The sequence below is a fragment of the Meles meles genome, chromosome 6 (genome assembly GCF_922984935.1).
Source record: "Meles meles chromosome 6, mMelMel3.1 paternal haplotype, whole genome shotgun sequence".
Taxonomy (NCBI): Eukaryota; Metazoa; Chordata; class Mammalia; order Carnivora; family Mustelidae; genus Meles; species Meles meles.
The window spans coordinates 5,149,363-5,170,833 of record NC_060071.1 but is presented as its reverse complement, the minus strand read 5'-3'; the positions used below and the strand labels follow the sequence as shown (position 1 = coordinate 5,170,833).

The window sequence follows — 21,471 nt, the reverse complement described above, 5'->3', positions numbered from 1 at the left end:
CATCGGGGACCTGACAACCTGCCTTGCCACACAATTCTCGGCTGAAACGGACCTTCGAGCCCCTCCACACAACTTTTATTTTTCATAGGCAAATACACGGTGGCCTCAGGGAGGTGAAATGACCCGTCCCAGGTCCCTACTCTGGCCAGTCTTGTAGTCTTGAGGGCCAGTCCGCGGATTTGCCTGCGGCTGGCGCGGCAGCACCGCCCGGGCTCTCAACCCCCAGCTCCGCCCCCCGCCCGCCCGGCCGCCCGGCCGCCGCGGTGGACTACAACTCCCACAATGCCCTCGGCCCGGCCTCCCCACCCCGCCGTCGGGCTGGGAGCCGGGTTCGCCAGTAGGAGAGCAGGGTTTCCAGGGGGCGTTCTCGGCGGCCAATGAGCGCGGCGGGGGGCGGGCCTCTCCCGTCCATTGTTCTCGGTGCCCCTCGGGCTTGAGCCGCGGAGAGTCCGGAGGGGCCGGGCCGTGCCCGGAGGCGCTTTGGCGCGCGGAGTGGCTGCGGAAGCCCGACCTGGTCTCCCAAGAGGTGAGCCCGGAGAGACGGGCCTGGAGCGGCGCGGGCCGGGGGGTAGCCCGCGGCGAGAGAATAACGGGCCTGGAGCCAGTGCGGGCAGCCCTGCTGGGGGAGGGGCGTAGGGGGCTCTGTCCGCGCCCGCGGGCGGGGGCCCCCGGGTTGACGCGCCGGGTCGGCTCGGCGAACGCACCCGGACCTTGCTCTGGGCTGATGAGCTCCCTGCACATCCAGCCAGGGGCGCGGGGTTGGGACTGGAAGCCACGCTGGACGGCGTCCGGCGCAGCTGGTCGTTTACCGATGGGGAAACTGAGCTTCCGAGGGGGCGTGTCTTGGCCCGGGGCAGACAGCGAATGAGCTGACCCGGAGCAGTTTTCCCGGCTCCCAATCCGGACTTCTGTTATACCTGTGCCTCTCACAGCCCTTTGGTAAATACACACTGAGAGCTTCGGGGTTCCCACTAGATTTGCTTTCTTCTGTTTTTTCCTCCTCTGCCCCCCGCCCCATTTTTTTTTAAAGGGGGGGTTATCAGAGTTTTTGTGATGTGGTAGTGATTTTTAAAACATGATTTTTCATTGCTTTTATAGTCTTTATTTTAAATAGTAATTTCACTGCTGTGTTCATTTTTAAACGGATATGGGATCATCCTGTGGTATTTGTGTTTAGCTAGGTTTGTTTTTATCGCTAATTTTCATGTTTATGAAGATTATCTCAGATTATTGTTACTAATCTTTATCAGCAGAATTTTAAAAAAAATACTTAAAACTACATGCAGCAGAATGCACAGATCTTAAATTTCATACATATGCTTTGTGCAACCCTCATCAAATCAAGATACAGAACATTTCCAGCACCCCAAATGCTTCTCTGAGCCCCTTCTCAGTCAGTACCCCAACCCCCAAAGGTAGCCATGATTAAATCAGTGTAGTTTTAAGTACAGTTTACTGTACGGATGTGGCATAATTCATTAACCATTCCTCTGCTGCTGGTTTTTAAAATGTCAATTTTTTTTTTTTTTTGCATTTAGAAACAAGGCTATGGTTTTGTTTACTTGCAAATAAATTTTTCTTCAAAGATGGTTTCTTTTTAAAGATTTTATTTATTTATTTGGCAGAGATCACAAGCAGGCAGAGAGGGAAGGGGGGTGGGGGAAGCAGGCTCCCTGCTGAGCAGAGAGCCCGATGCAGGGCTTGATCCCAGAACCCTGGGATCATGACCTGAGCTGAAGGCAGAGGCTTTAAACCACTGAGCCACCCAGGCGCCCCCAAAGATGGTTATTTTTAAAGATAAATTCCCGAGGGAGCCAAGGCTGCATTGAAGAGCATAAATATTTTAAAACTTCTTACTCCTATGGTAAGAATGCAGTTCAGATACTGCCTTCCTCGCAGTGAGGCTCAAAGTATCTTGACATCTGATCCATTGCTAATCCTAAAGATGTCCCCAGAAGATAAGAAGGATGGGTATTATTATCTCTACCTATTAGATCGGCAATGAGGTTAAGGGACTGAGTTGTATGTTAGGTCAAGGTGACTCACTCTGAACTGATTTAGGGCAGAATAACTCAGTCCTGGGTCCTTAGGAGGACTCTGAATTTCTGATACTCATTCTTTTGGTAAGAAAATTTGTGTATTTTTTTGTGCTTGTGATTCTTCTTAACTTCCTTTGCCACAGAGAGAGGTTTTCAGGAGTAAGCCATTTTTCCTTTAAGATGGACAGGAAACTGGTGTTGATTGGCGGATGTAAGACTCACTTGGTGGCCTGACCTGGGCTCCAGTGAGTGAGATCATTGTAGGGCAGACTACTTATTGATTGTGGTTTTCTTTCTCATTTTCCAGCCAGACTACTTGTTGAAATTTGAGGCAGGAGGTGTCTCCTCCGTGAGCCTAGCTCTAGAAGATTGAGGTTCAAGGTTAGAGGCCTGGGCAATCGCCCCGGGAAGGTGAATGATGGCTGCAGAGGGGCCGAGAGTGACCAGCTCCCTGAGCCCTTTGGTCCAGGTGCCTCAAGAGGAAGACGAACAGGAGGAGGTCACTACCATGATCCTGGAGGACGACTCTTGGGTGCAGGAAGCTGTATTGCAGGAAGATGGCCCTGAGTCGGAGCCCTTTCCCCAGGGTGCTGGCAAGGGTAGCCCCCATGGGGAGGCCGCCGGAGGGCCACAGGGTGCACTTGGCCGCCTCCGAGAGCTCTGTCGGCGCTGGCTGAGGCCGGAAGTGCACACCAAGGAACAGATGCTGACCATGCTACCAAGGGAAATTCAGGCCTGGCTGCAAGAGCATCGTCCTGAAACCAGTGAGGAGGCTGTGGCCCTGGTGGAGGACTTGACCCAGACCCTTCGGGAGGGCGGTAAGATGCTGGGCCCCACGGAGGAGGGTGGGAGCATCCCCCACCGTGGAGGAGTGTGGTGTCTGTGGATGAGGAGAGGGTGGTATTCAGGACGGAGGTGGGGACAGCCTGTCTTGCTGCTGCTGCAGGCAACCTGGACACGCTCACCCTTTCTAATGCCCTCATGTGCAATGGTGGTTCCAGAGTCTCAGTATAGGAGAGCCTTATAGGACGATTCGAGCTGTATTTGTGTAATAAGCACAGTGTTTACTTCTTTGTTTATTCAGAGTGGTTGGGAGAGGTGATGGGGAGGGGGACTGAAGACCACATAAACCGTCCCCTGGCACCTTCCCTTGATTGTGCAACAAACATCCAAATATTTGAAGTTCCAGCAATTTGAAAAACCAGATAACCCTAATTTTTAAGTGTTTATTTTATGAACTCGAAATCAGTGATGAGTACACCAGCTAGTAACTGGGAACTTGCTATGGTATAAAGTTATCGTGAGCTTTTGAGTCGTTTCAAACGTGAGCTCTTTGCCACGGTTACCGTCCATGTCTCCGGCATTACTGATATATTCTGGGATCCTGGCATGCCACTTAACTCCTCTGTCTCCATTCTGGTCTTCAGTTGTAGACTGGGTTCCCTTGACTACCAGATGTTTCCTTTGCATCTGCCCGTGTCCCTGGGGCTGCTTCAGGACCCACGGACGATGGCTGCCCGGGCCCTGATGAGAGCCGCAGAAGTTCAGAGATAGGAGGGGAGAGGCTGGGAGAGGTCAGACAGCACGTGGAGCTTGAGCACGAGGTTATAGGCCAGAGCTGGGTTTGCAAAGGTGCAGGGCAGCAGGGAGGGTTTGGCAGCCGAGAAGAAAGGTGGGGGGTGGGGGGGAAGCACGAAGCTCGCTGATTCGGGTGACAGGAAGGGAGGCTGGCTGGTTGGAGTAGAAAGTGTGTTTTTAGGAAGTGGTAGGATGTGGAGTTTGGGGGAAGGGTGGGTGGGGGCTTGAACTGAATGTCGTTGGCCTCAGCAGGTTCTTGAACTGGAGCCCAAGGGGCATGGGAGGAAGTGGAATTTGGCAACAGGATGTAGGTTTGATTCGAGTAGGGAGAGGCCAGCGGCAGGAGAGCAGTCAGGAAGCTGCCTAGACATCAGGCGGCTGGGAGAGGGGTCGGGCAGAGGTGGGGACAACAGGACAAGGGGCGGACACTGGACACAGGTAAGAAGAACCAGCAGTGACACTAGCTGACGTTTGCAGGTCCCTTTCTGGTCCGGGCCTTGTTCCTAGCAACCACTATGCAAAACTGACGGACACTTCACCGTCTTGGGAGAAAAGTGATGTTCTTAAAAGTTAAGTGACTCCATGAAGATCACCGAGCTAGTGTGCGGCTGAACCAGGATTTGAGCCCATGGGTCTGAGGACATGGCACACCTTCTTAAGCATTTTATCCCATCGGTGGTACAAAGTGATAGTTCCCATGGGGCGTTGCAGGCAAGGACTAAGACGAATTCAGAGGCTAACTCAGAGGCACTGAGTCTGGAGGATTCGGAAGACTGGGAAGAGGAGACAGGAAAGGAGGCGGTTTGGGAGCAGAGGCTGTGACCAAGCCCAGGGACACAGGAGGTAGAGGAGTAAAGCTGCTTTTGGAGGAAGGGACTGATGTTGAGGGCCTCCTGTGAGCGCAGCCCTGCCCCTGGCTCCTCACATGTCCTGCTCACTAGCAATCCTGGGAGGTGGGTGGGACTGTCATTTTACAGATGAGGAAATGAAAACTTAGCAAGGTCAAGCCCTCACTCAAGGTCACACCCTCGATGGGAGGTGGGGGAGCCAGGATTCAAACTCCAGTCTGTTTGCTCCCACATGTGTTTGGTAGGTTTTGTTTGAAGCAAGTTTCCTGGTTTTCTTTGGCCCCGAAAAATAACTCTTCACTTTACTCTTCCTATTAAAAAGAAAACAGAAATCTCTCATCCTGTCCTAAAAACTTAAATTGCTTGCCTGGTGATGAATGTGACAAGTCTGTAAGGAACTTCAAAGTCTTTAGTCAGATACTGTGGAGAGGCCAAAGGGGTTGAGAGCTGAGGAGTGACCTTTCGGGTTGTTCTTTATTTTTATTTTTTTTTTTTAAAGATTTATTTATTTGAGAGAGCGCGAGCAAGCATGAGTCAGGGAGGGGCGGAGAGAGAGAATCTCAAGCAGGCTCCCTGCTGAGCACAGAGCCGGATTCAGGGCTTGATCCCACCACCCATGAGATCATGACCTGAGCCAAACCCGAGTTGGACACTTAACTGACTGAGCCACCCACGCACCCCCTGGGGTTGTTGTTTTGTTGGGGAAGTCGTGAAGCACAGCTTCAGGTCTGAGCAGGCCCTCTCCTCCCGGCTGGCTATGGGCTCGTCAGTCCTCTGACTTGAGCTTGGCTTTGTCGGTTTCCACTCACCTAACAAACGAGTCTGCTGACCTTTCCCGTGATCACCTGGAGGAACCTGTGCACCGTCTTCATCCCCTCAAACATTTGTTCCACGTAAACCACTTGACCTCTGTTCTGTTTCTCTAGCTCGGGACCTTTGGACGCACTTAGCCAGCACCGGACATTTCAATCCCTGTTTGGACAGTGGTTATTTAATATTTGATTAACAGGCACCTCTGGGTACTCACATTTCAAGGTTCTTAAAATTGCCATGAAGATGGGACCTGTGCTGCTGGTTTAAATGATGAGCTCATATGTCCTTGTGAGTGTGTCCCAAGAACGTGTTCATCCCCACATGTGGCCCTCCTCCAGGCTCTTGGTGTTTCTGCCCAGAGCTCTGCCAACGGCCCAGCCTCTTGCCCCTCCTGGGCCCCTGCCCCCTTCTACCTGAGCGGTTGGGTGCTCTCCTGCTTAGAAATCTTCATGAGTTTCCTGGTGTCTCCAAATCAAGCATGAGCTCCTTATTCTCTCAGAACCGGGGCCTCATGTGACTGCCCCGAGCTTCCTTGCAGCTGCCTGTGGTCCTCCCGCCGTTGCCCTGGCTCCATTCAGACCAGATCTTGCTGTGCCTTGAGCAAAGTCTATGCCTTCTAGTGTGCATCTGTGCTCTGAAGTGTTGAGTGGGAATGGCTTTGTCCCATCCCCATCTGATAAAATCCTGCATGTCCTTTGAGTGTATGCCCTTAGAGACCCACTCCAGAAAGCCGTCCTTACTTCTGGCTTCTGGTTTCCCTTCCCTGTTGCCAGCCCCAGCCTCCTGGGAGCACCTCTGAGCCCCTCTCCCCAAAGCCATCTGCCCCAGAGCTTTTGGATTCTCCTTGTCCTTTAGCTTTTGATTATGTTCCATCTTGTTTTCTATTTATATGAATAGCTGTCTCATTTGTACTGGCAACTTCTAAAATCCCAGAAGGCATGGAACCTGTTTTCTTCTTTCTTTCCTTTCTTCTCTCCCAGCACCGTGCACAGAGCCCCCCACACCGTGGGAGCTCAGTATTGCAGGCGTGAACACACGAACCCTTCCTGCCCACTGGCAGGTGCGGAGAGGCTCCTTGCTAGCACGGTCCATGAAGGAGGCGGACGGATCGCTTCTTTGTTCCAGGCTTCTTGCCTTTTCCTTGAGAAAGCCATGCTAAGCTTTTGTTTTAAAACAAAAATGGGGTCAAGGCCACATTTGGCAGAACACAGCCTGGCCACGGCCAAGTCTGGAAAGCAGGAGAGGTGAGGCTGCAGACCTGGGGGGAGGCTCGGACCAAGGGGCAGCCTGGACAGCTCAGTCCAGCAACAGAGCCCTTGCTCTCAGTCTCTGGCGTCTTCATTCTTGGAAGTGCCACATGAATGCTTTGTTCAGCCAACCCAGTGAATACTATCATGTATAATGCTATTAATAGAGATATTTTAAATTTTTTAATTTTTTTTTGTAATCTCTACCCACAATACAAGGCTTGAACTCACCACCCCGAGATTGAGAGTCAGTCCCGTCCTCTTCCGACTGAGCCGGCCAGGCGCCGCAAAGGTATTTGTACATAAAACATGTTTCTGAGGACGGAGGCTTGTGCTACTCCCATTCCTCAAATTCCAAAGGCTCAAGGACATCCGCCCTGTCTGACCTGAGTATAAACTAGAAGGTGACCTCTCTGACCGGATGTTGTCCGTCCAAAGTGCAGGAATCATGCAGGAGACCAAGGGCATTTCCTTGCGTGGGACAAGCTGTGACTGGAAACCGTGGGTATGGGGAAGCCGCACCCCCAGGGAGGACATGTGCCTTTTGTGTGGGGAAGCTGGCCACGCACTTGCACATTAATGAATACAGGACGGAGCCAATGAACCAGGGAAGGGCAGCGATCGCAGGCCTCAGGAGGGCATCACTGGTCCTGTGGAGCCTGTCTCTCCAGGGAAGAGGATTTTCGGTTGATGTGAGATTGACCCCTGTAGTTTTTGCCTGGAGGCTGTGTTTTCAGTCTGCGTTTCACAGACCCACTGAAAGACCGTTTATGAAAGCCCAACCTAAACCCAGAACACTTCCTTTTCTTCTTTTTTTTCTGGCAGTTTGGTGAATGACAACCCAGATTATCCAGGGTAATCCTGAATATGAAATACTTGTCCTTGCGCATCATCAGAGTGTCTCAGTTTGATGGTGGGTGGCCAGGCCTTACCTCAGACTTCTCTACCCATCAGCGGCCTGAGGGCGGAAACCATTTCTTAAATTGTATGGCCCAGTTTTGGGTTCAGAAACTATGGTCACTGTAGAGCTGAGACAGCTTGCGCCGGGACTGTCGTCCTATTGGTCTGCCCAGGGTTTGTGCACCTTTCTGTAAGTGGCGAGCAGAAAGATAGCGCTAGAGCCAGCAGACGGGGGGAGTCAGAGGCCCCAGTGGCCTTCCCCAGACCCCCCACCCCCACACCAGTGTGGGGGCAACACCAGGGGAAAGGTGAAATGCTCCTCTCCTGACACACAGATTTGATCTCACAGAAGCTCCACCACCCAAGAAACTGCTGACGTCAGAGGGAACAAAGGGGAAATTCTTGGGCTCAAAGTGGACGAACCCTGCTGTGTAAATCCGTGACCCTCGGTGCAGCGTGTGGTCCCTGAACCCACGGCATCAGCATCCTCTGCACGTGTGTCAGAAATGAACTTCCTGGGCCCAACCCCACACCTACTGAACCAGAAACTTTGGGGTTGGGGCCCCCTACCCTGTGGTTTACCAAGCCCTCCAAGTGGTCCTGATTTAGTCTCCAGTTATCGAGCTGCCACGCTAGACCTTTGGTTCTCAAATTTGGCCACACATCAGAGTCACTCAGGGTCCCACTCCCAGGGATTCTGATTTTCTGGTTCCATTGGCATGGGGTGTGGCCCAGGCAAGGAAGTTTTTGAAAACTCCCAGGTGGCCCTAAGCTGCAGCCAAGTGTCAAAACCACCGCTCAGAGCCTTGTTACTCAAAGTGTGGTCCGAGGACCAGCGGTGCCGGCGTCACCTGCAGCTTGTTTGGAAAGCAGCTTAGTCTCACCCCAACCCACAGGAAGCAGAACCTGCATTCAGCAAAACCTCCGCGTGATTCGTCTGCACTTTGAAGTGTGAGAAGCACTGCTCTAGCCTAGAAGGGAGTGGAGGTTGTCAACTTCAAACCTCCTCTTACCCAACAGGTGAGCCCCAGAGTCACAGCTGACCTCCCCAGGCATCCGGAGCCTCACCTGGCTTTGAGCAAGCACAGGCAACAGGTTACCTAGCCTGCCTTTGCTGCCCCAGAAAGGCTCCCTCCTTGCCAACAGTGAGCAAGTGCATGCATTTTTCATAACAAGACAGGAGATGGGGAGTGTTGGGGCGTTTGGAGAGGTGTTTGTCCTTTTAAAGCTACGATTCTCAGTTTCAAAACAAAAATCACCTTTAAGTCACTGGAATATTTGCAGTGTAGACCTTACAGAGCTCTGAGAGGGATGTAAGGTTCTAACTGTAGAATGTTGGGCAATCATTCATTTAAACCGATAACAGAGCTCATTGCCGTTGTTATCAGAGGCCAATCTCTCAGGCAGCCTGAGTGCAGGGGGAACAATGCTCCCAGTCACTCAGGCACCAGAGCGCCCTGATGGGGAGAACCCTGCCCGGGAGGAAGCTGGGTGAGAATTACACCTGCACTTCAGACCAATGGCTCTGACCACGGCGTTGAGACACTGTGGTGTGTCCTAATCAGGTGGGCGTCACCAGAATTCGGAGTCTAACCCACACCAAAGTGCCAAAGTGTGCGACTGTTTAGTTCATTTTTCTAAATCAATCACAGTAAATTCAGGTTTATCTCCTCACTGATACCTGTTTTCCTCACACTCATCATGATATGCTTTCCAGTGTGAGTGAGGAAGAGGAGGTGTCTGGCTGGGCAGGGGGACATGCACAGCCCTGCGAGCAGCCGTGTGGATGTGCTTTGCATGTGAGCCCCCTGTGGAGGTGGGGGGTGGGGGCGGAAGGTCCAACAACCACTGCTTTAGCCTCAGCCTGACTGTGGCTTTTGTTTACTAACCCAGAAGGGAAGGAAGAGGGCCCAAGGCAATTCAGCAACAGGTTCAGTGAATGGCCTTTGGATAGTGGTCTCACCATTTCTAAAAAACGACCATTGGACCCTTCTTAACGTACACAGAACTAGATCTCTGCCTCACAGGTGACAAATTTCTGATAGATTATAGATCTCGACTCTAAGAGACCTGGAATAACATGTAGGAGAATATGTTTATAAACTTGCGGTGAAGGACTTCGTAAGCAAGACAGCGATCTTCAAAGCTGGACTGCACTCAGGAAAACAGAAAAGTCCTTTGTATAAAAAAGGCACCATGAACAAAGTTAAAAGACAATACACCAACTGGAAGGGAATATTTGCAACAAAGTCTGCGAACAGCAGATAAGAGTCAAACACCCTTGATCTGGGGGCGCCTGGGTAGCCTAGGTCATGATCTCAGGGTCCTGGGATGGAGGCCCCGGTGTCAGGCTCCCTGCTCAGCAGGGAGTCTGCTTCCCCTTCCCCTCCGGTCCCTCTCCTCCCCTCCACCCCCACCCCCCCCCCCCGAGGTTACACACGCTCTCTCTCTAAAATAAGTAAATCTTGGTATGTCTGGGTGGCTCAGTTTGTTAAGCTTCTGCCTTCTGCTCAGGTCATGATCTTGGGGTCCTGGGATTGAGTCCTGCATCGGGCTCCCTGTTCAGTGGGGAGTCTGCTTCTCCCTCTCCCTCTTCATCTCCCTCTGCTTATGTGTGCTCTCTTTCTCTCTGACAAATAAATAAAATCTTTAACCAAGTAAATAAATAAATAAATAAACAAATCTTTAAAACAACAACAAAAAGCCCTTGATCTGTAAGAGCTTCTGTAGTCCGTAAGAAAAGTCAGTGCAGTGGAATGAAAGATAAAAGATATGAATGGGCAATTTAGAAATGTAGAAAAGTGAATTATAACCTTGTGAAACCACATGTTCCACCTTACTACTGGTCAGGGAAGTACTCATTAATTCTTTTGCCTACTGGACCATCAGAAATTTAATAGAGTGTTTCTGAGAAGTCTCTGCCTTTCTGAACATTTATTTAATCTTCTAAAACTTATTTCAGAGTTAGTAGGTAATGTCATCTATTTTAAATTTGATAGAGTACCTAAAATTATGAGCCATGTATTATTCTCTTCTGACTGTGATAAAATTTACATGGCATAAAATTTGCCATTTTCTTAAAAAGATTTTATTCGTTAATTGACAGAGAAAGAGAGCGAGGGAGGGAACATAGGCCGGGGAGTAGGAGAGGGAGAAGCAGGCTCCCCACTGAGCAGGGAGCCCAAAGTGGGGCCTGATCCCAGGACCCCGGGATCATGACCTGAGCTGAAGGCAGACACTTAACGCCTGAGCTACCCAGGTGCCCCGATTTTAATCATTTTTATGTGTACACTTCACAGGCAATAAATATATTCATATCGTTGTACGACCACCACCACCATCCATCTTCAGCACTGTTTCCTTTTCTCCAACTGAAACTCTGTGCCCAGTAAAGAACTCCCTATTCCTCCCTCCCTCCCTTGTAGCCCCTGGCACCCACCACTCTAATTTCTCTCACTATGATAAATATGTCCGCTCTCGGTACCTCATATGGAGGAATCATACAGTGTTTATCCTTTTATGGCTGGCTTATTCTTTCACTTAGCATAATGTCCTCAGTGTTCATCCATGTTGAAGCATGGGTCAGAATTTCATTCCATTTTAAGGCTGAATAATATTCCATTCATTCATAGACCTTTGGGTTTTCAGCATTTGGTTATTATGAATAATGCAGGAACGTGGATGTAAGAAAACCTGTTTGAGTCCCTGCTTTCAGTTCTTTTGGATGTAGACCCAGGTGTGGAATTATTAGATCATATGATAATTCTGTATTTAACTTTTGGAGGAGCCACCATACTGTTTTCCATAGAGGCTGCACCATTTTGCATTCCCACCAGCAGTGCACGAGGGGAGACTCATATATATACACACACACGTATATGTGCATATATATATATATTTAAGATTTACTCATTTATTTTGAGAGAGAGAGAGAGAGTCACCACATCAAGAGTGGGGTGGGGAAAGGGAGAGAGGGAGAGACAGAATCTCAAGCAGACTCCACACTGAGTGCAGAGCCCAAGTAGGGCTTGATCCCAAGACCATGAGATCATGACGCAAGCCAAAGCCAAGAGTCCTATGCCCAACAAACTGAGCCACAGAGGCAGCCCAAGAATCATATATTCTTTTAAGTCTATCTCAGGGATGCATTTCTTAAGATTTACTTATTTGAGAGAGCATGAGCAGGAGGGATAGAGGGAGAGAGAATTTCAAGCAGACTCCAGGCGGAGCAGCTGAGTGTGGAGCCCAACTCAGTCTTGCCTCTTTGTCTAGTAAAAGAGGGTGCGGCTGGTCCTTAAGCCACTGACAGGGCAGGGGGGTCATTGGGTCTGGATTCTCTGCAGTGAGGTGGTAGAAAGTAATCACAAAAATTATGTATCACATCGAAAGGCTTTCTGATTAGAAGAGAATTCTCATTCCTATCTAAGAGTTGGGATACTGGTTTTGTTTACATTTAAATCTTTGACCAATTGACAGTATGGGCTCCAACTTCAGATTTTTTTCCATTTGGCCTCACCAGTCGTACAGCATCATTTATTGAACATTGAATGTTGTACCTTTTTTCTGTGGATTTGAGAGGCTGCCCTTGTCAGATGTTCAAGTTCTAGTGTCATTAAATTCTTTTTTTTCCAAGATTTTATTTATTTATTTGACAGAGAGAGATCGCAAGTAGGCAGAGAGGCAGGCAGAGAGAGAGGGGGAAGCAGGCTCCCTGCTGAGCAGAGAGCCTGATGTGGGGCTCGATCCCAGGACCCTGAGATCATGACCTGAGCCGAAGGCAGAGGTTTAACCCACTGAGCCACCCAGGTGCCCCTAACGTCACTAAATTCTTGTTTCTTTTCTGCTCATCTGTCTATCCATTTGCCACCTGTGTTCAGTTCTGAATTCACATGTCTACTGAGTCTGTTTCTAGAGTGTTTGTGTCGTTTCTCTGGTCTTACTGTCTATCAGTGTTTTCGTTCCTGGGATGTTGTAGTGTGTTTGAACATCTGACAAAGATAGTCCCTCTCCTCCCCACCCCCTGGTCTCAGTCAGTAATCCTGTCTTAACATTTTAAAGTTTTTTGTTTGTTTTGTTTTGTTTTTTTTATAGTTGTCTCTACACCCAACGTGGGGCTCAAACTCTTGACCTTGAGGTCAAGAGTTGCATGCTCTACCCCCAGAGCCAGCCAGGTGCTCCTTAAGGTTGATTTTTGCTCTGGGAGACACTTGCAGGCAGCTTTGGTACGTGAGTTGCCAATTTTAAATGATACACTTTGAGGTAAGGGTTAGGGAGGCAATCCATGAACATATATCAGTCAGTGAACATATCCTCCGTCCCACCTTCTCTCAACCCCAGTTTTGGCTAAAGTACCACTTCTACGTTACTGGGTAGCCTCCACATTCTCTTCTCATTATAATGGCCATAGTCATTTGAGGCTTCGTTCTTAAGTCTGGTGTATCCGGTGCTCATCCCCAGCCCGTTTGCTCGGAGATCCCTTCATCTCGTGGTGGACGGAAGCTCACTTCTTAGTAGTTCCTATGGTAGGAACCATATTCTGGGAATTTGTGTGTATTCAAAGCTGTTTACCTGCCAACGGGATACTTTAAGGACGTTTTTGTTGAACACAAAATCCTGGGCATCCCCTTTCTTTCCTTGTCTGCCTCGTGTCTGCAGATATGAATGTCACTGTAGAGAAGTCTGAGCCCAGGTGGTTCTCTTGCCCCACATAAGTGAGTCGAGCCTTTTGCCTTGTGTTCCGTCTCATCGCTAACCTCTGGAGTAGTCTACCTAACACAGTGCACCTTCCCAGGGTCCTTGTAACTTTCTACGTTCATGTTTGTTCTGTTCCTTCGGTGTAGTTCCCCTGTTTGAGAACTCCAGTTATGTGTAGATGGGCTCTCCATTAGTCCAACTTCTCTTTCCATCCTTCTCGTTAATCCCTTTGTCCTCCTCATTCCCCTTTCTTTCCCTGCTCTTCTCGGCCCTCCTTTTCCCTCTCTGCTTGCCAGAGTGCCTGTCCTCCTTTGCACTCCTCCTCCTGGGCTCCAGTCTCGGGATTTCCTCTGCTTTTCCGCATCCTGCCATATCCCGCTCCATCTCTTCCTGCTGTCTCCCTGTCTCTTCCAGCTTTTACTGTGGGGTCTTCCTTCCTGGAGGCGGTTGTTTCTCTTAATGTCTTTTTCTCCTTTTTGTTTTTTGTGGGTTTTTTTTATTGTTGTTTTTTTCAGAGAAAGAGAGTGTACACAGGGAGGAGGGGGCCAGAGGGAGAGGGAGAATTCTTAAGCAGACTCCCAGCTAAGCGGGGGAGCCCGAGCTGGGGCTTGTTCTCGTGCCTGAGCTGCCACCAAGAGTCAGAGGCTACTCTGACTGAGCCACATAGGAGCCCCTTGTTTATTTTTATTTTAATGCGTGAAAAATGTCACCTTCTCAGTCATAATTGCCATGATTAATGTGTGAGGGTCAAAGGCTCTCTCTAATTACAGAAACAAAGCTTCCTGCAAAGGGTGGTCGTCTGGGGGATTCTGGCTGTAGAAGCGCCTCCCGTGCTTCTCTGAACCGGAGAAGCCAGCCCTGCTCGCCCCGGTTCCTGAATGCCCTGGTGCTCTTGAGGGGGACTCCCTTACCTTCAGGAAGTGATTTTCTGCCCCAGCTTTTTTTATATCCTTTTTTTTTTTTTTTTTTAATTAAGTAAGCTCCACGCCCAGTGTGGAGCCCAAGGCGGGGCTTGAACTTCTGAGATCGAGACCTGAGCTAAGATCAAGAGTCAGATGCTCAACCAGCTGAACCACCCAGGCGCCCCTCCGCCTGAACTGTTTGAGGTCAGCTGCCCCTCAGTTCTATCCCCATGCCCCTCCCCCCACACCACTTTCCACGCTCGTTCTCTTCACTTCCTGCCCCATTGACCTCTGCCCTATCTCTGCTGTTTCTGGAAGCCCTTGTATACTTCGGTGTCTGCAAATTAATCTTCCTCCTAGTCTCACTGCTTATGCAGTTTGAGTTTTTGTTTGTTTTCCCTGTTGCTTCCGAGTTCATTCCAGAACCTACCAACGAGTTCTTCTGATTTTAAGGCAGTGGAAAACCTAATCCAATAATGTCCCTGTTATGAAGAGAACAATTTCTAAAGTCATTTTTTAAAAAATGATAAAAAATGATTTATCGGGGCATCTGGGTGGCTCGGTCATTGAGCATCTGCCTTTGGCTCAGGTCATGATGCCAGGGTCCTGGGACTGAGCCCACATCGGTCTCTGTGCTCAGCAGGAAGTCTGCCTCTCCCTCTCCCACACTCCCTGCTTGTGTTCCCTCTCTCTGTGTCAAATAAATAAATAAAATCTATAAATAAAAAATACATAAAATTTTTTTTTAAACTGCTTTCTTAAAAAAAATTATTTATTTATTTATCTGAGAGAGAGTGCAGAGTAAGCAGGGGGAGGGACAGAGAGAGAGAAAGAGAGGAACTTAAGCAGACTCCCTGCCGAGCTCAGAGCCCAAGACCTGGAGCTCCGTCTGACAACTCTGAGATCAGACCTGAGCTGAAACCAACAGTCAGAGGCTCAGTGGGCTGGTCCACCCAGGTGCCCCTACTGGTCACTTTAAGAAATGTTTTTGGCAGTATTCGCTTGCAGAAAATAAATCAGGACCTCTGCCTGAAGGACCCTGTAGAAGAGGGGTGCGAGCTGACCTCTGTGCTAGAACTTGCAAAACCCTGTTGCAGGAGGTCGTGGAAGCGCAGGACTCCTGGTCCTGGCCATGTGGGAGCATGCGCTGTGCCCCTTGTGCCTGTATCTGTCCTCTGGATGCCTGGAGCCACAGATCACCAGCAGCGTGTGTGTTACTGGGCATGAAGTGGAATCACAGGCCTACTTGTATGGTTAAATACAATCTGCTGTGGACGATAGCATAACCAGAACCCAAGATCTGCCTGAGGGTGTGTCCGTTTTTATCTTGTGCAGCTACAGAAATTTACCTTCACCTACAGAAACTAATAATCACTGAATCGACCATCCAATAAACTATTAGCTTCAGTGATGGGAATGTCACTAGGACCTTGTGTAATTATTTTACTAATTGTCTTCCCTGTTCTGGATGGATGTGCTTTCTCTAGAGGTCTGATGTTAGGAATAATCAGGCTGTCATCCTGATCAAGAAATCATTGATTTATTTCTGTGCACCCTACAGAATTCCAAAAAAAGAAGTGAAGACAACTTACAGAAAGAGAGCATGAGGGTGCTCGCTTTGACAGCACATATACTAAAACTGAAATAATAAAGGAAAGATTAACCAAAGAAGGAGGGAGGCAGGGAGGGAGAGAGGGAAGAAGGAAGGGAGGGGAGGGAAGGAGGGAGCAAGCACAAGGAAATTATAGCAGAAAACGAAATAATGAGAGGGAAAAATGAAAGAACCCAGGCTGTACAGACATCCAGTATTCTCTCTGAGCATGTGGCTCCAAGCTTCCAAGGAGGCAAGGCAGGGAGGGTGCTACAACTACAGCCGTGAGGCAAACACATCAGTGGCTCAGAACAGCAATGCTGTTGGGAATGTCGGTGAGAGGAAAATTTCCTTGTTCATCAAGAGGACATTGTGTGGCATAAACAGTGTTGCCAACAACTTCCTGGCAGTGTTAACGTTCCTGACAGCCATTAATTTCTGATGACACTTCTCAGACTGTTCGTTACTGTCGGCCAGAGCCATGAAATCAACATGCTGCTCAGTTTCTATGGGCATCAGAACAGTGAGGTCCAGGCTCACCGCTCTCCACTGCTGGATCCTGGAATAAAAATCAGGGTCTCTCAGTGAAGGAAGGGGACACGTATGTTGTCAGCAATATGCCCTCCTGATTTCTTTCTTCTTTTTTTTTAAAGATTCTATTTATTTATTTGAGAGAGACAGTGTGCAAGAAAGCACAAGCAAAGGGAGGAACAGAGGGAGAGGGAGAAGGAGACTCCCCGCTGAACAGGGAGCCCAATGAGGGACTCAATCCCAGGACCCTGAGATCACAATCCAAGCTAAAGGCAGATACTTAACTGAGCCACTCAGGTGCCCCCTCCTGGTTTCTTCCACCAAAATGTTTGATAAGTGTTGGGCAGCAGAATTTGACAAATTTCTGGCCGGTAGGCATTTTACGTTATGATGGGAGGTCCAGCCGTAAAATCCTGCTGCAGATCCATTTTAAGGCTCTTCTCACCGCCCACTTGTCATCGTATAGGCACCTAGAGTCCTTGTTGCAGGGACCCTGTCATCTTGTCTGTGTCTTACTTATTATAATCTAATAAGATTATAAACACAGGATATACAATAATGGGTGAATTATTATATTTGCTCTTTTTGAAAGGAGACTGAGCTTTAGGGAAATTTCTCTGGTACCAATGAAAAACCCTTTCATTCATTCTCCAAATTTAATTGAGCACTTGCCATGGTGAATACTGGGGGTCATTCTCCAAATTTAATTGAGCACCTGCCATGGTGAGTATTGGGGGTCACTGTGTACCCTGTTGCTTTCCGTTGATTAGGATTTTTAGATTCCCACCTGACTTCGCTTCCCAATGGAGATACAGGTACAGACCTACAACCCAAATCTTTAAGATTTAGAAATTCTGGGTGATCACCGAGTGGTCTAAGTACTGACAACTAGATAATCACGAAGAAGGAAATGAACCTGGTTTTTTAAAAGTTTTGAGGATCCTTTAGCCTCTTAGTTTTCTTTAATTTTTAAAATATTTCACTCAGGTTTCCTTTCCTTCTCTCATCATTACAGGAAATCGAGTATAAATCATATGTCTTTCTTCACTGTTTCAGATTTTGAGATCCAGAGTGACAATGGGGAGAACTCCAATCAGGATCTATTTGAGGATGCCGAGTCACATGAGATGTTCTCAGAAATGCCAGAAGGGGAAGGCATTCCACAATCCGACTGGGAAAGTGACTCTGAGAGAGACTGTGGCTCCAGGGGGCCACAGGGGAATGCCCCAAGTGGGGACCACAGGGAGGTGCCCACTCAGGGCAGGGAAGTTGGGCAGCTCATCGGCCTTCAGGGCACCTATCTGGGTGAGAAGCCCTACGAGTGTCCCCAGTGTGGGAAAACCTTCAGCCGGAAATCCCACCTGATCACCCATGAGCGGACCCACACAGGAGAGAAATACTACAAATGCAACGAATGTGGGAAAAGCTTTAGCGATGGTTCCAACTTCAGCAGACACCAAACCACCCACACAGGGGAGAAACCTTACAAATGCAGAGACTGTGGGAAAAGCTTTAGCCGAAGTGCAAACCTCATCACCCACCAGAGGATCCACACGGGAGAAAAGCCCTTCCAGTGTGCTGAGTGTGGCAAGAGTTTCAGCAGGAGCCCCAATCTTATTGCCCACCAGCGAACCCACACGGGTGAGAAGCCCTACTCGTGCCCCGAGTGTGGGAAGAGCTTCGGCAACCGGTCCAGCCTTAACACGCACCAGGGCATCCACACAGGCGAAAAGCCGTACGAGTGCAAGGAGTGCGGGGAGAGCTTCAGCTATAACTCCAACCTGATCCGGCACCAGCGGATCCACACAGGCGAGAAGCCCTACAAGTGCGCCGAGTGCGGGCAGAGGTTCAGCCAGAGCTCGGCGCTCATCACACACCGGAGGACACACACTGGCGAGAAGCCCTACCAGTGCGGCGAGTGCGGCAAGAGCTTCAGCCGCAGCTCCAACCTGGCCACGCACCGCCGCACACATCTGCTGGAGAAGCCCTACAAGTGCGGCGAGTGTGGCAAGAGCTTCAGCCAGAGTTCCAGCCTCATCGCGCACCAGGGCACACACACCGGCGAGAAGCCCTATGAGTGCCTGACATGCGGGGAGAGCTTCAGCTGGAGCTCCAACCTCCTCAAACACCAGCGAGTTCACACTGGCGAGAAGCCATACAAGTGCGCTGAGTGCGGCAAGGGCTTCAGCCAGCGCTCGCAGCTTGCGGTGCACCAACGGACGCACACGGGCGAGAAGCCCTACCAGTGCCTAATGTGCGGCAAGAGTTTCAGCCGTGGCTCCATCCTGGTCATGCACCAGCGCGCCCACTTGGGGGATAAGCCCTACCGCTGCCCCGAGTGCGGTAAGGGTTTCAGCTGGAACTCCGTCCTCATCATCCACCAGCGCATCCACACAGGGGAGAGGCCCTACAAGTGCCCTGAGTGTGGCAAGGGCTTTAGCAACAGCTCTAACTTCATCACTCACCAGAGAACGCACGCCAAAGACAAAGCCTACTGAACTGGCTGAGGGCCAGTGGGGAGGGTGGTCAGGGCCCAGCCATGTTGCCCCCAAATGGTGACATCCTCCAGGAAAGCCATTCTTCCCAAGAGGTCTCTAGGGACTTGGGCCAGAATCTCACCCTCGTTCACCCCCGATTCTAATATATGCTGCCATCTCGGTGCGTGGAGTCCCACCCCCAGAACAGAGGAGAGAAACTGAAGACCGCAGAGTTGGGTCTCTTTCTGTTTTGTTGCATGACACACGATTGACTTCCTCTCTCTTGGTCCTCTGGGCCTCAGTTTCCCCTTTGGTAGCACAGGGTGAGTGTTTCTCGTGGGGGGCAGAAGACAGCATGGCCCACAGCCCAGGCTGAGGCCTCAGAAATACTAGAAAGTGACAGGTGCAGTCTGGTAGTTCTGCCGCCCCTTGGTCGGGCTACGGTGCCTTTGCCAGGAGCTCCTGCCATGCCAGCTGTTAGGTCAGAAGTGGCTCTCCCTGGCCTTGTGTCCTGGGCTTTGATTCTCAAATCAAAGGTCAAGGTAGATGGATTTTTCCAACTCTGAGTCATCCAGAGGAAGGTAAAGCCCTTCTCTATTTGTAGAAAGTGTCAAGGTCCCAGAGACCGGAGGAAGTATGGCCTGGAACCAGTGTTCCCATAGCCTTTCCACTGATAAGAGTTGAACAGTGCCCACCAGGGAGGGTAGAAACTGAGGAGATGCACACCTTTGCTTGTGTCTCTGCTTACTGTCCTGTGGTAAATTGGCTGCCAGGGGAATGCACTAGTTTTTGTGGGGTTTTGTTTTTTGAATGGGAAATCAGGGACCACCAGCCACCTACTGCTGGTGGGTGGTGGGTTCTCTGAGGGTGAAACAGTCCTGCACCCTTCACGGTTGGCTTGTGTCTTCACCCCCACAGATACTAGCCCCCAAATCATCTCTCTATGCACTTGTCATTCCCCTGTTGTTCTCGTTTTTATTTTATATGAGCAAGTCTAGAATTCTGTCTGGTAGCTTTTGTTTACTTTCATATTTTTAAGGAAGTGTTGATTCTGGGGACACATCCTCTGTCCTCTGGACAGATCTGAGCTTGAAATAGGAGATGTCCTACAGGTGTCATCCTTGATCTTGGGATGCTACCAGGGCTTTGTTCTTGGGTCCTTGAGCCTTGAAACCATAAAGACCAAGGGATGATAGCAGGTCAAGGTGTTTGTTATAAGGAAGAAGAGAACAGAGAAGGTGTTTCTGGGAAATATGAACCCACCTCTTCTAGTGCATAGAGCCTGTGCTCACAATGGGCCTTGGTTCTTATAGAATGGATGCTCAATATTTCCTAGTAAAATAGAGTCCCATTCTTTTCCTGCATCTGCCTTTCAATGTGAACTTGACTATTAACCAATCCACACCTCACTTCCCACCTACTCACCTCCTGCCATAGGCTGAAAGTGGTCCAGGACCTTCAAGGAATAAAAATCAGTGGCTTTAAAGAACACACCTTTGGTGAACCAAGACCTATATGCTTGACCTGTGCACACATCTGCCCACTGTCCTTTGCCAACTGTGCATTCATTCAGTCTGTCAACCAAGACTTGGAGTGGCAGCTTTGGCTAAGGAGCCAGGTGGCCTCATAAGAATGTCATTGGGAATCATCTTTATCCAGAATCAACTAGATTAGATACAAGAAGGACATTTCTAAGCTCAGCAATGATGGTTGTTAAACCAAACCATTTAGGCTCTAAGATCCCCATCATTAATCCCATTCCTTCACTTAACTTGGCAAACACTGAGGACTTAAGTACCATCACTGTGCTAGGTACTAGGGAAAGGTGATGAACAAGAAATCCCATTACCTGTCTCCATCAAGTTCTTACAGGAGGAATAATCCCATCTGTCTGGGAAGCTACAAGAGCCATTCAAGGGAGAATGCATAGGGGGCTTTCCTAGCTGAAAATAAGTTCTGGGATTTGGGTTGTAGAAGATACTGGCTCTCTTCTTCCCCTGAGTCTCAACTTAAAAAAAGAACTGACGTTAAGCTTTGCAAAACTTTCTATTTTACTCCTCTCTACCTGGTAGGCACAGAAAATATCTTAGAAAAACGGGACACAAGATCAGGCTGGACCCACAATGGGAAATGACACACCATGGTCCTAGAAAGGTCGAGAGTCTTTCGCTTCCTGTCCTGCTTGCCCATGAAGCCAGTCTGACGAGGCAGGGACGGCGTGGCACATACGGGCCTTCATGCCACTCGGTGTGGGATGGGAGGGCAGAGCCTTCTTCCCTAAAAGCCATCAGGAAGCCCCGGTCCCCTCGGCAGATCTATTTCCACCATGTCTTGGCTCTCAATTCAGTTATGCCTATGTTTCTATACCAAGAACATCTCCCCTAAATGTACACGCCTTTAGGGACTGAGGTTTTGTCCCCGGTTTGTTCTGAGTTCATGGGAACAGCCTTGGGACAGTTAAATATTTATAAGGGGCTCCTGGATGGCTCAGTCAGTTAAGTGTCTGACTTTTGGTTCTGGCTCAGGTCATGATGAGTCTCCTCGAGGAGCCTGCTCAGCAGGGAGTCTGCTTCCCCCATCCCTCCCCCTCTTCCACACCCCACAGCACTCTCTCTCTAATATATAATAAATGGCAAAAAGAAAATAAAGAGCGATGCTTTACCATCAGCAAGTTCCCCATGCCCATTTTGGCATATCTCTGTGACTTGCCCACTTCCCTCTCCTGGGGCCTACGGGGGCCGCTTTGTACTCTTCAGTCCTCTTCCTCAGACCCAGCCAACTCCCAGGCTCGGTGCCCCTTCCTGGAGAACATGTCAGGAACCTCCCTTAGCATCCCAGGCCCAGAGCAACT

General features: G+C 49.6%; 1 protein-coding gene across 1 annotated transcript; it reads left to right on the top strand.

Moving 5' to 3' along the window:
- Positions 1 to 394: 394 nt before the first annotated feature.
- On the top strand, positions 395 to 21,184 carry ZSCAN2 (zinc finger and SCAN domain containing 2). Its single transcript, XM_046010279.1, has 3 exons — positions 395 to 526; positions 2,347 to 2,857; positions 17,200 to 21,184. The coding sequence occupies exons 2-3, from the start codon at positions 2,455 to 2,457 to the stop codon at positions 18,639 to 18,641; spliced, it is 1,845 nt and encodes a 614-aa protein (XP_045866235.1). The 5' UTR covers positions 395 to 526; positions 2,347 to 2,454; the 3' UTR covers positions 18,642 to 21,184.
- Positions 21,185 to 21,471: the final 287 nt, after the last annotated feature.

Coding starts and splice junctions, on each gene's coding strand:
- ZSCAN2 (XM_046010279.1), top strand. CDS start 2,455: ATGATGGCTGCAGAGGGGCCGAGAGTGACCAGCTCCCTGAGCCCTTTG. Junction 2,858..17,199: donor CCAGACCCTTCGGGAGGGCG/GTAAGATGCTGG, acceptor TCACTGTTTCAG/ATTTTGAGATCCAGAGTGAC.